General features: G+C 38.3%; 1 protein-coding gene across 5 annotated transcripts in view; it reads left to right on the top strand.

Moving 5' to 3' along the window:
* The window catches only part of STX17 (syntaxin 17), a 49,357-nt gene extending 44,775 nt beyond the window's left edge, over positions 1–4,582 (top strand). For all 5 annotated transcript variants that reach the window (XM_045563142.1, XM_045563143.1, XM_045563145.1 and 2 more), the window contains exons 7-8: positions 2,686–2,772; positions 3,509–4,582. In XM_045563142.1, the coding sequence (XP_045419098.1) occupies positions 2,686–2,772; positions 3,509–3,748 (327 nt within the window). In that variant the 3' untranslated portion in view covers positions 3,749–4,582. The remainder of the gene's footprint in view (positions 1–2,685; positions 2,773–3,508) is intronic.
* Positions 4,583–14,198: the final 9,616 nt, after the last annotated feature.

Below are 14,198 nucleotides of genomic sequence, written 5' to 3'. Positions count from 1 at the left end.
GTTGATCCCAGGATAGGGGCTGTCTGCTCTCTGCCTTGTCCCCATGGCCCAGCCCCATATTTAAGCAACCTTCCTGACGTCAGTGAGTAAGTACTCACAGACGTGGCCTACTCCCCAGGGTGAGCTGGGCCTCATCTAGTGCTAGTGATTACAGTGATGGATGTGGGTGGGCATTTTAGGTCAAATAATCAGTGATCCCAGGATTGGTTTTTTCTTATGGCCTTTTCTCCAATTATTGCAAAGGATTCTTATGAAAAAAAATATTAAAATTATTTTAAAATTTCACTTTAACTTAAAAAAAAGAGTCATAGAGCCACAATATTCAACCTTTTTAGGAAGTAGCATTAAATATTTCCCTGAGGCCTTGAGATTATACTTGGGACGTGTAAATGAAAATAATCTGGGCAGGCTCCTCCCTCTTGCTGGAATTATTGTTGGGCTGAGGGAAGGGAAACACATTGTCCATTTTTCCTTTACCTCTCAACTCACCAAGATATGAAGGTGGATGGCAGAGTTTTAAGCCTGTGATTTATCTGCTAGCATAGACTGTTTCAGGCAAGAGTAGGAAGTGTTAGGGGTGTTCCAAATAGAAATGATAGAGTGTCAGAAATCCAGACAAGTTGGATATTATATTAGTGTTGACACTTTTGCTTCTATGGGTCAGAAAAAGAAAGCTGAATTAAAGAAGTTTTACTGTCTAAGGAAAATAAAAATTGAATGAATGAATGAATGCTAGGAAAGATCTAATATTTTAGTGTCCTAGAATTTTCAAGCATCATAGGGAAAAGTTTAATATATTTTTTGATAGAAAGCTGAGAGTTAACACTTTCTTGGGGATATCAGGATGAGTTTTTCTATTTTTCCCCTCACTGTGTTGACATCTTATTTTAGCCTCACTTCAACTCTATGAACGTGTAAGTCTCATTATCCCCATTTGACAAATGTGAATACTGACACCCAGAGAACTTGAGTAATTTGTTCAAGGGCACATTGTGGTCGTGCTAGGATTTGAACACAGAATATCTGACCAAACGTTGTGCCCTTAATCCTATCGTATATAATAGTGGTTCTTGTGAGAATTATGTACTCGCAGTATCATTATCATCTGGAAATTATTAGGAATGCAAATTCTCAAGCTTCACCTCAGGCCTACTGACTCGGAAGCTCTGGGGGTGGGGCCCAGCAATTGTGTTCTAAGCAGCTCTCAGGTGATTGGCTCCCTCCAAAGCGACCCTCGCATGCTCAAGTTTGAGAACCATTATTGTACTTGTCTCTGACAAAGACACTCATAGGAAAAATGACAAGGGAGGTTTTTAGGGATTGTCTTAGGAGATGTCAAGATAGTGATGGGGGAAAATATTAGAGTGAAAAGATACCACAAAAGGCCTAACAATGAAAAGGTGCATATTTGGTATATGAGATGGGAAGGAATGTCTATATGCTAATAGGAAACCACTGTGGGAAAAAATCAGCTGTGTTGTTTGGGCTTCATGTTCCCACATGAGATGATAGTTGGAATTAGAAGAGTGTTATTTATGTCTGCCTCGATATAAATGAGTAGATTAATTATATAAGGGCAATCAAATACTTCAGGATTAAAGTTGAATTATATCACACTCATTGTAGAAGGTGGCATTTATCTGGGATCAAAAAGAGATTCTCCTCTTTTTTTCTGCAAATTAAAAAAACAAAACTAAAGTAGTATATATAATGATTGTGATGGTTGTTTACGTGGGTTTATACATTTGTTAAAACTCATCGTACTATACTGTTAAAATGAATACATATCATTGTATATAAATTCTATCTAAAGTTTACTTAAAAATGAGAGTGTGCTCCTGTGGCAAGTAATGAGTTCTTGTCACTGGAGGTATTTGAGCAGAGGTTCAGTAACCCCTTGTCAGAAATGTCATAGTGGGGCTTCACACATCAGAGAGGAGAATTGCACCTGATGACCTCAACATTCCTTCTACTCAGAGATTCTGAGTCACAGTTTCTGTTGTGCCAGCACAGGTGTTGCCATATTACATAGAAAGCTCTATTAATATATTTGACCTGAAACATTTTAACTTGTCATGATTTTAAAATGTATTAAAATACACAGGTGTAAAACACAGAACAGTAAATTCATTCACTGCTCCCTACCATATATCACAAGTGGAAAGATTTTCATAATAGATCGAACCATATTGTAGTCTTATTCCTAAAACATAACAATTTATATTTATTGGATCAAGGGCATTTTACTCCTAAGGTAAATTTGACTATTTTAAACTGAATCTTCAAAGAAGATAAGTTAGAGGGGTGGGGTTTTGGGTTTGATTTTGTTTTTGTTTTTTTCCACCAAACCCAACATGATGTGTAAGTGCTTATTTAGATTTTTTTCTCCTGGAAAGTAGATTCATTTGGAGAATAATATGTTTGTGCGTTTGAATGAATTTTAGTGTGAGACGCTTTTTGCTGTAAAGTTGCCACCCTTTTATTACCTAATAATTAAGTCCCCCTTTTTTTCCATGAAAGTGAATTTGTCCTTTCGACCTGGTTTATCAGATGCTATTAATGAACCACTATTAAGATGGCAAGGCTGCAATACCCGGGGCCCTGATTATAGGAATTAAAATAGTGTGTGTTGGCTCCCTGCCGCTCCCCAGCAGGCACGCTCACTCATAATTCCTTTGCATCTAGTCTCAGCAGGAGAAGATTGACAGCATTGCAGACCATGTCAACAATGCTGCTGTGAATGTTGAAGAGGGAACCAAAAACTTGGGGAAGGTAAGATTCTGCTCCTGCTGACAAATCAATGGTACTCTGGCTCGCAGGAATCTGTAGTATTAACCTGATTGATCTGCTCTCTTCAATGTTGAGGGAACCAGCAATTAAGGAAATAAGGAAGAAATGACACATAGGTAGTGCAAGAAATCAATGGTTGTAATATTCTACTCCAAGATTCATTCTATCAGGAGAGAAATTTCTTCAAAGAGAGAATAGACTATAGCCCACATAAGGCATTTGGTGTGACAAGGGAATATTTGCAGAGGTTCAGAGAGAGGAATGAGAGAGGGTAGCAAGAATCCAGTGAGGGCAAAAGTGTAAGTATGTGACAGCACACATGGAGTGGGACCATCTATTTTCCATAGGATGTTGCTTTTAACCCCAGGCACAAAGCACAGAATAATCTCTGTGCAACATAAAAGCTTTGGGGGGATCTGTGGCTGCTGAAACTGTTTAAATAAGCCAGCTAGATAGTTAGTGGATTGATTGTTTTGCAAGTAAAATCAATTTGTAGCAGTCCACTCTTTGTAGCTCAGTTCTCTAAGTTCTGAGATCTGGAGCAATTGCAGTACCTGTGGAATACCTTCTCTCCCCCCCACCAAGTACAATCTCTAGGGTTAATTATGTACCAAGAGTTAAAGAGGCATTGCCAGGAGTAATGAGAGGAAAATGCACATCACCACAGGCAGATATTCTCAACTCAATTTCTAAATTGAATTTTTTTTTTTTTTTACAGGCTGCAAAATACAAGCTGGCAGCTCTGCCTGTGGCAGGTGCACTCATCGGAGGAGCGGTGGGGGGTCCTATTGGCCTCCTTGCAGGCTTCAAAGTGGCAGGAATTGCAGCTGCACTTGGTGGTGGGGTGTTGGGCTTCACAGGTGGAAAATTGATACAAAGAAGGAAACAGAAAATGATGGAGAAGCTCACTTCCAGCTGTCCAGACCTTCCCAGCCAAACTGACAAAAAATGTAGTTAAAAACCAAACTTTGGTATTACTGGTGCCAACATGTCTATCCTAATGAGGACCTTTGCTGCTGTTGGACACTCAGTCAGCTTTTGGAACACAAGTATATCAAGAAAGTGGCTGTAAATGCTCAAGTGGGATTGAACTGTGATAAGTGGATATATTTTGTTTGCTGGAGTGTTAATGGAGATGTTAGAGATTGAGGATCCTGGGCTGAAGGTGTATAATGTCTGTCAGGCAAAGTTTGAAGACTGCCAAGGAGCAAATTTTCTGCCTGAAAATGTGAGAATTGAACCTATGACTCGGATAAGGTCTTGAGATGTGTAGAAGTGTTGGATTATGGTGGAATAGTTGCTTCCACAACCCTGAATTGGAGACCTTAAAGTGTATTTATAGATTATTTAGGCCTGTTAGCAAGGAAAAGAATGGGAGTTCAGGAGCCTTTGTTACCAGATAGGGAGGTGAGAACCTAGTAGGAAGCACAGGTGAACTGCATAATGGAGTCCATTAGGTGAACCCTGTTGCAATTTGATTCAACTATATTTTCTGGTGAAAGAAATTAATAGTATAAGAAAATGGAAAGAGAGGCCCAACTTCTCTTTCAAATATCTTCATTTGTGACAGTGGCTTCTTTTCTGAACTCTTCATCTGCCTCTCTTTAAATAAAGAACACAGAATTTCAAGTGGTAGGAGACTTATTAAGCCAGTCACCAAGCTTGCTCTGTCAACCTGTTTCCTGACACCTCAAAGATGTAATGTCCTTTGCTGTACCTCCCTTGTAATTTTGAAAAGTTTTTTGGTTTGTGGGGTGAACTCTATCCATATGTAATAAGGACTTTTCTCATAGTCTTTTTTGTCTTATCTCCCATCTCTGTTCATGCCTTCCTGTAACCTCTAGGTAAAAAAAGAAAGAAAAAAATTTCCGGATATTTCCAACATTGTTAGAGTTTGAGCTCAAATGGGGTTGGGGGCAAGACAGGAGACCATTTCCTGGGGCATCTTCGAATGTTGAGGGGCAGTATATTTGCCGCACAGCGGGTCTCTGACCCAAAGTCTTCTTTCAGCTGGTCTTTGGGAGAGCTAACAACTGGCTGTCTACTCACTTCTGTTACTACCATCCTTTTTCCCGGGCTCTTTATCTCCTATGCTTCCTTTTGCTTTTCACAGCTGCTACTTCTTCCCAAGAATAATATTCATACTTACCTTTTCTAATGTTCTAGATGATGATGGATGAAGGCCCGTGCCCAGACTCAGACCCAGTGAACAGTTTGTGGTGCTAATCCCAACATTTAACACTGACAGCAAGCCTGGTCCAGCCCAGCCCAGTGTCTATCTCAAATTGCAAAATGGCTTTAAATTTTGGAAAAAGAATTTAAGAATACAGGCAGCCTCCTTCTGTACCTCAACTCATTTGAAATAGGAAGGAACCACTTTTTGCCTTACTCTTTACTCCTTTCTGAGGACAGGAATTGGCACCTGCACCCCAGAAGGTGTAAACTATCTCTGTGAGGAGCCAACGTTCATCAGGGGATTGAATGGTTTATCACTTAGCTTCTGTCTTGCTGAGTTTACTTTTAATAACTTTCATTGATTGCTACCTTTCACTTCTGTGTCGAATCTAAAGAGACATTTCTTTTTCATACTTTTTGAATCTTGCCAATGAATTCCAATGAGACAAAGCACCATTTATCATTAAATAACTAGGGAGTACCAAATATTGCTATCTGCTGACCTATATCTTTAATATAATACCAAGAAGGAAATACTTTGAATAGGTGTCAGATTCTGAACCAGTATCTCATATTGGATATTTGTAAAGTTGGGATAATTACTTTTGAATTGTCTTTTTTCCATTTTCTGGTCCTTGCTGTCCCTTTAACACAGGGTGTTCAAACCTGAATGAGGACAGAACTCAGGTGCTTACATTAAACAAGATTCCTAAACCTGAGTTCCAGGGTGATTCTGATATAGATAGTCCTGCCTAGTCAGCTAAAAATAAGTTTAACATATCAAGATTCATCATTTAATTCTGTAATTTCCAGTATTTTACCCTTCTCCATTACTGCATATTGCCCCACTCTGCCAACCCCAAATTGGCTACCCTTTCAGCCCACCATCTTAGCTGCAGCACTGGGAAGTCATTATAATGTAAGGCTGGTCTACATAAGGACCTGAAGGAGAGGGAGGCTTGTACTTGAATCTCATATTTTGAGGACTTCTCATTTTTTACTAAGCCAGCGTGGAACACTGATGTGTGTATGTATTCTTACAAACTTTTGACTCTTACTGCCTATCGGGATTGGAATATTAACTCTAGCAGTCTTCACACTTAGGCAAGTTATAGTCCTTTTGAAAAGTTTTATAACTTGGCTGGACACCGTGGCTCATGCCCGTAATCCTAGCACTCTGGGCAGCTGAGGCAAGAGGATCGCTTGAGCTCAGAAGTTCGAGATCAGCCTGAGCAAGAGCGAGACCTCGTCTCTACAAAAAATAGAAAAATTAGCCAGATGTGGTTGGGAGGCTGAGGCAGGAGAATCGCTTGAGCCCAGGAGTTTGAGGTTGCAGTGAGCTAGGATGACGGCAGTGCACTCTAGCCAGGGAGACAGAGCAAAACACTGTCTCCAAAAAAAAAAACAAAAAGTTTTATAACTTAAGATTATTTAGAAATTGTATCTCTTTTCCCATAATAGAACCTAATAGCCAACTTTTTTGTAGAAATTGCTAGAAGTGTTTCATCAACTCTAAATGAAACATAGTGTTTATAAAGTATAAATTAGTCAGCATGACACAGAAACCAATCTTAAAATTAAATTTAATGTCTTGCAGTATCAGATCAAATTTATCTTCTGATTCATGTCTTATTTTTGCTGTAAGAAGTTAGAAGGAAAAGGAATGTTGATTAAGGTCTTAAAATTTATAGGGGCTCATTTGGATAAAGGCAGCACTCCTAAGAAGTTTTTTGATATAATAATCAGAATTTCTCTGTAGAGCAGAGACTTTGAAGCTGTTTGGCTATAACCCACAGTAAAAAATGCATTTATATCAAACCTCAGTATGCATAATGAAACAATACATACCATTACGTGCAGTGCATTCTGATTTTTTTTTTTTTTTCGGTTTTTTTCAGTTCTTAAAATATGCCAGTTGCAAAACCCACTAAATTGATTTAATAATCTGCCAATGGGTTGTGACCCTTAGTCTGAAAAACCTACCCTCACAGAGGATCTGATATTTAGTAAATACCTTCTGTTTGTCAGGTACTTCATCCAGCATTTTATAAGGAAACTGAGCCTCAGTGGAATTAAATAATTTGAGGGGGTTATTCAGCTACAAAGGGTTCGTGAAGCCAGGATGTTAACTAGGTCTGTTGAACTACAAAAAGTATTCTGTTTCTCTCATACTGTGCTACCTCTCTACATAAAATTAAGATGGGTCATCTGTTCTGCTTTACCCAAACAGGCTTTGAAACTACATGTGCCACTCATTTGGAACTTTTTTTTTAAGACCTCTGATTCCTCACCAAGTGTCCAGCAGCCTCCAGATTTTTAATGGTGGCTGATGCAGAAGTACATAGTGCTGAATTTGGTCCTTAGACTATAAAATTAAAAGTGTTTCAATCCCACCCACACATCCTACGTATGTTCTCATATTCATTAACCAATGAATAGCTCACTGTTTAAACCACTGTTTAAACAATGCTTTTAATATAATTTAAAAATAAACTTTAATGCTTTTTAAGACAAATTTATCATATAGAATCAAATTATTATTATCCTTTAAAATGATACCCTTGGAAGCCACGTACTTACTGTAGTGATGCTAGTATCACTTAGACCATTTTTAAAACTTTTCTTTTGGAATTGCCTCCAAAGACATTTTTGCAAACCACATAAGAAAAGCCATCTCCATTTTTATTAGTCATATACTACACTCCCTTGTCCTATGACATCTCCTCGTCTTCCCTCCTTAGTTCTGCTTTTCTTCTGCTGGCTTAAAAGGAGTATGCTGGTGCTTCCTAGAACTGGCCAGAGTTCCTGGAACAAAAACTTGGAGGTTAAACTGAAACTGAGTGCTATCCAGGGAGAATACTGTGATTCCAAAAATTTCCCTCTGTGGGCTGCCTGCCTGCCTGCCCTGCCCTGAAGTGCTGCAAGTTGTTAACACAGGAGTGAGGACTAAATACTGCTAATATAAATCACAAGAAGTTGAGGAAACATGGAATATAAATATATAGCATACAATATTTTTCTCCTGTGAAAATAGAGAAACCAAACCATTCTTTGCGTTAACTTCAAAACTGAAAGGTGTTTCTCAGGGTCCCCTTTGCCCTTCATTGCTGCTACATGAAATCTTGCTAGGAAGGGTGAAGGAAAGCCTGGGGGAAGGTTCTCCTATGAAATGGGACCTTTTCTTGTCATAAAGTAGAATGGCTATGGCCCTTAAGTACTTACTAATATTAGCTAATGTTCCTAAGTAATTAGAAGCCTACTAAAAGGCAGAAGAGGAGCTTCCCTTCTAGCCTAAATTAATATAAAAAGTTTAGGTTCTGTGTTTAACAATCTATTTTGTTTTTAACAGGTGGTTTTCACTTTTACGTTAATTTGACACCCTTTTACAAAGAAACTTCTTCAGTATTATAAATAAGGGAAAAATATCCAGATAGTATGTATCTACCCTCAAAGAAATTAGTTTATTGTGGGAGACAAGAAATACAAATGTGCAATATTAGTGAAAGAAATAAATTGAAATAAAACCATGAAAGGTATCAAAGGCAAATGATTTGCTCAAGATTACAAAGCTAGTTAGCCTAAGAGCTAGATTATAACCAGGGTCTAAGAAAAAAGAATTCTGAAAGTAATTTAACTGAGTGTTATGTCATATCAAGTTGCCCGCTGAGGCTTGTGGTCTTTCAGATCAGCTCTAACATCCAGATGAGGCAATAGTTACAGTAGGAAGAATTGGAGGGGGAATCCTGAGATCAGAGTTCTAGTTTGGGCTTTGTTTCTTATAGTAAGCTTTTAATCAGGGACAGCTGCCTTCTCCCTGTCCAGCCAGGGATCCCACAACCTTAGTGGTCACCAGCTAGACTCCCTCCATTCTTAATGTCTAGCCTAGTTCTGCCAATTCTTTAAATGTTAGTTGCATCCATTTGTAAACATAGTCATGGCCATCACCCTAGTGAAAAACTATTACCTCACACCCCACAAGTGATCTTCCCCAACTTTAGGTGGCTCAGTTCCTCACATCACTGTCACAAGAACCAAGTTGGTTTTCATTTTTCTGCTGAAAAATTTTCAGTGGCTGCCACTGAATACCAAATAAAGCTCAAATCCCTTAGATTGGCATTCACAGCCTTCTATATTCTGGCTCCAGCTTTATCTCCTCAAACTCATTACTCATCATCTGACAATGCCACTGAGAATCATACATTCCACAAGAATGATTTTAAGGTTTTTCTATGGTGAAGGTACAAACTGGTAATAAACTATGTTTACATTTTTCAGGTCTAATTTCTGTAATGCTTAATTTTACAAAACTAGTCAGCTGAGATTTGTTTAAGCTCTTGAACAAGCCTAAAACTTGTTTCCTTAAGAAAGCTTTATTCCACCAGAAGAAATTACATTCAGTTTCTTAACCTTCAAAGTAGTGTCAGTCTTGTCACCTGCACATCTGATACCCAAAGCATGAGGACTCTTCTTCAGCAGCATAAATACTCCAGCCTCGAATGGACGATTGTCCAGCTCCTGTGAAAAACTTCACTAATAAATATCTGAGAAAGACATTCGTCAGTATTTTCCATATACTTCTCGAGTATTTGAGATTTTCTTGTGTTAAGATTACTAAAAAGATGTTTACTTGGGTTTCATTAATTAAATACCCTAAAAATGTTTCCATTTTATTGTTAAACACTTGGTGTTAGCAAGCGTCCGCAGAAGAAAGGGCCCAAAGGTGAGAATTTCTGCAAATTCTGTAAAGCTTACTGAATTCATTAGTCATTTATTATGTTGCTGAGAGGTGCCTAAGTAAGGAAACATGCAATAAATTTATTCATCCAACAAACATTTGACTGAATGCCTGTCGTGTGTTGAGTGCCAGAGCGGTACATAGAAAAATACTAGACCTATACATTAATAGACTCTGTCCTTGTAAACCATTGAGGCTAACGAATCCAGATACCTAAAGCAAGTAAAACATGGTAAGTACCCTAAAAGAGGAATGAATGAAGTGATATGAGGGCACAAAGAATGGAGGGATTAAACTCTGTTTGGAAAAGAAGGGGTAGGCTTTGTGGAACATGTCGTCTTTGAGCAGAACCCTAAAGAATAGGCCTGAATGAAGATGGGGTTGTGGGTTTCAAGTGGCAGAGGAATTGTATGTACAAGTGGTTCAAAACCACTTGTGACATGGTGTGCTTACAGAAAGCCAAGGAATTAAATGGAGATGAGTGATGAAGCTGGTTGGAGGGAAATACAGACTGAGGTGCTTATATTTATTTAAAATTTAACAATTCTTTGTTTAAAGGAATTGATGTATTGCTTTTTGTCAGATAAGACTGTTAAAACCCTGAGTTCATTTGGAGTTCTTGGTATATTTGACATATTTGCCTTCCTTTCCCACATTTAAGAAATGGTTTGTACTTTTTTGCCTCTCTGCTTGTGAGAGCCCTGCTTAATATTGAATGCCCACTTTCTTCCTGTCTTAATATGCAGTCCATAAATATTTATTGAAAACCCACTGAGAAAAGTCATGAAATTTACCTTTTATCATCCAAGTCCTTTATGGTCCAGTTTTCCATCTCTATATGACGATATCCTGACCACTGCAATTCAGTGGCTCCTATTTTCACTTGTGGTTAATTTTGCAATATTTCAGAACTTCATAGGGGTAAAAATCTTTCATTGGTGGCGGCGGGATGTTCCAAACTAGATTGTAAGCTTCTTTCAGGTCAGGGATCATACTGTCCGCTTCTTGGAGTATTTCTTGGCATGAAATACAGCGACAGAGAAGAGAAAAGGAAACTACTCTCCTATTAGTGATTCCTAGATAATGAGTGAAGTCACAGCATGTGAGCTCTGCTCTCTTTTGGGGACGTGTATGGAAATGTTAAATAGCTTTCTAAGACATATCAAATCTTTGCTGAGTACCCACTTTTGTGTATTAACAGGAATGAATGATGTAACAGAAGAAATCTGGAAAACCTCTCTAGGACTTGGAAGTCATGAATTAAACAATTTCAGAATTTGGAGATGAAGATATTTCTCTTTTTCTAATTAAAAGCCATGGCTTGGAAGAAAGAGGATGTAAGACCTGAATCACCGAAGAAATCACCGTGAGAAAATTTGGATTGATTTGTCTTCTGTCTTGCTGTAGGATTGGCGGGGTCAGAATAGTAGGTATCCAACAAAGATTTATAGTCTGACAGACTAGTATTGAAACAGGGTATAGCAGCAGGAATTTAAAGGCTGTGTCAGTCAAGCAGAGATTGGAGTTGGGCAAGGGCAGCACTGAAGTTAAGATGTAGGCATTTGTTAGGATTTGAACCCAGGTCCCTAATGCTAAGTTTTATATACTTATTGCACCAAATAGCCTCTCAGTGAGCTGGTAGGAATGAAAAGGAATAGTGTTTGGTACTTAATAATTCTCCATAGTTCCCTTTCTTTCCTCTAGGTTTTACCGTTCATAGCAGGTTGCTACCACTTACTTGGGTAGGGTTGGAGGTCAACAACTCTGGACATCTTTAACCCTCCCTCCTCCACCCTACTTGATACCTCACTATCTTACATGGTGGTCATTCGGATTAAAAGAATTAATGCATGTTAAGTGACTAGGATAGTGCTTGGCTCATAGTAACTATACAAATGTTAGTTGCAACTGTTATTATAATTACTTTTTCCCAAAAGGAAATGCACATTAATAAAAAAAATATCATGTACCTACAAGAATAATGTTAGGGAGACATCTAAAATGAGTGGAGACTTGAGAAATACACTGAGAAGTCTTAAAATTATTTTTTTTAAAGGCTTAGTTATTAACAAAGTGGTATGATGATGACAGATGCCTGGTAGAAAGCACATCCTTTTCATCTTTATTAAGAATGATATCCAAACATGAAAATACCTAAGATCTGGTTAGAAGGAAGGTGATGATATATCCCAGTTTCTCTGGGACAGTCCTGATTTATATCAGTTGTCCTGCTGAAATTATTACTATGCTCCCTTTCACTCTCAAATGTCATAGTTTCGATGAAAAACTTACATGGTCACCCTAGTTATATGGGCAATGAAAATAAGTGTGAAGTTATCAAAAAAGGAAACCACCTATTTTTTAGAATAATTGATCATTTCTAGGCTCGGAAAAAAAACATCCTAAGGCTAGTGGGAACATATACGTGCAAGTTAAAGTTCCTGTGACGAACCAGAAAATAGAAAATATGCCACAACACTGAGCTTGGGCAAAAGTTTAAAATTTAGGGGGTAAAAGTTGGATTACAGAAGCCAGAGACCAGGAAATACACCTTTGAGTCCTAGAAAATTTCCAAAATAGGTAATTTAACAATGTTTTAAAACAGAAAGCCATGTTCATTATGAAGCCGGAATTTCTGTTTTCCTTGCTGTGTGCATAGCCTGGCATGCCATGTTCTAGTCTTTCCCTTTCCCGGACAGTGGTTAGGGCAAGAAAACAAAGCATTAGGCTTCTATTATACGATTGATCTAATCCTACCTAAGCAAGTTTACACAGGGCACCAAGAATGTGGCCAGTTTCCTCCCTGGAAGCCATCCCAGTAAATAAAACACACGGGACACAACACAGGCAAATACGTGAACTTTTATCTGAGTGGAGCAGAGCTGTGAGAAACAACAGGTCAGCAATACCTGGCAATACTGTATATCAGATAACAGAAGAATAATGATAGCCTCTACCATGAATACAATTCTCCTGGAGAAGAGGAGCCTGATGTATTTAGGAAAGTATAGTTCTTTCTGTTCCTCGCCAAGAAACCACTTCCTTTAGGAGAGCTCCCCTGATCCCCAAGGCTGTGCACACCTCCATGTTCTCTTTGGCTCACTCACAACATAGCACCTGCAACATTCTATAAGACTCTAATGCTAAAGAAAAGCAAAAAAATAAAATTAACATTATAATCACCTTTTTACTCATCTATTTTGCTCCTTCACTCACCTTTTAGCTCCTTGATGGTAGGAGCAATCTCCTGTTAACTGTTGAATCTTGAGCCTGGCAGCAGCATATAAATTCATGCTTGCTGAATGGTAAATGTGTGGTGTTTTGTAAACCACACATGGCATTTTTGTCAACTCTCTATAGTCTGTCTTTCCATGAGGCTAAGCTAGGGGTCAGATTTACCTCAGAAAATGTGCAGAGTTCATGGGAAATTTTCCAGCACCCCTGCACGAGTGTTTTCTGATAATAATTTCTCTCTGGGTTGGTGTGCACGCTAAGATTTTAATCTATTCTAGACAAAAACCCTTAGGACCCCAAATCCAGAGTAGGCTATAGGATTGCAAGTGACTCGATTCACCTAAACACACATTTGTGACTGACAGAATCACCAGGTAATTGAGGTGTGCAGATTAGCCCGCAGAGTCCATTCCACTGATGCTTTCTTGTCCTTTATTCATTCATTTGTTCACTTCTTTTTTATTCCCCCATGAGAGATTTCCTGAGTCCTTACAGTGTGCCAGCTGCTGGGATTAAAAAGATAGAGGAGTTTCTGCTTTCAGGGCATTTACATGGTGATAAGGAAGACAGATACATGTATTAATACTTCCAACGCTGAATTAGACTGCATGCTGCAAACTACATAAAGGGCTGTGGGACCACAGAGGGTAACAACTGTATTAGGCATTGAAGGATGTATAGGAGGAATTTATCAGGCAAGGTGAGGGGAGGAGAGGTACTTTAGAGAAGCAATTTATAAACTACACGTGTCTTCTTCCAGTGACTCCAAAACCTGTTGTCTAAGGGCAGGCCAGCCTTTCCCCAGGGTGCTCTTCAAGAGGGAACTGTGATGTTTTAACAAGGGTTGGGTTTGAGTTATAAGCACATGGATTCATAAAGCTTCCCATTGTGATAGAAGTACAATCAAATGCTCTGGGAAATGACTTTAAACTTGCAAAAGCTAGTGACTCTGGTCATCTAGATTCTCAGTAAAATGTTCACCATATAGTATTTATGACAAAGTGAATTAGTAAAAAGTCTCAACTATATAAGTATTTTATAAATATACTTTTATTACTTGGAAATACATACAAAAATTCAAACACAGCTAAAAAACAGTTGCTAAGCAGAGGTCCTATCCAACCTGTTTTAATGAACACATAAAACAATTATAATCAGCATAAAACAAATTATTTAAGTCCTGAAACAACTTATTGTCTTCAGGGTCTTTAAATATTGGGTTTAAAAATTGATAATTGTTTTGTTCTTTACACCTATTTATATC

The sequence above is a fragment of the Lemur catta genome, chromosome 10 (genome assembly GCF_020740605.2).
Source record: "Lemur catta isolate mLemCat1 chromosome 10, mLemCat1.pri, whole genome shotgun sequence".
Classification (NCBI taxonomy): Eukaryota; Metazoa; Chordata; class Mammalia; order Primates; family Lemuridae; genus Lemur; species Lemur catta.
This window is presented reverse-complemented; position numbering and strand designations above follow the sequence as displayed.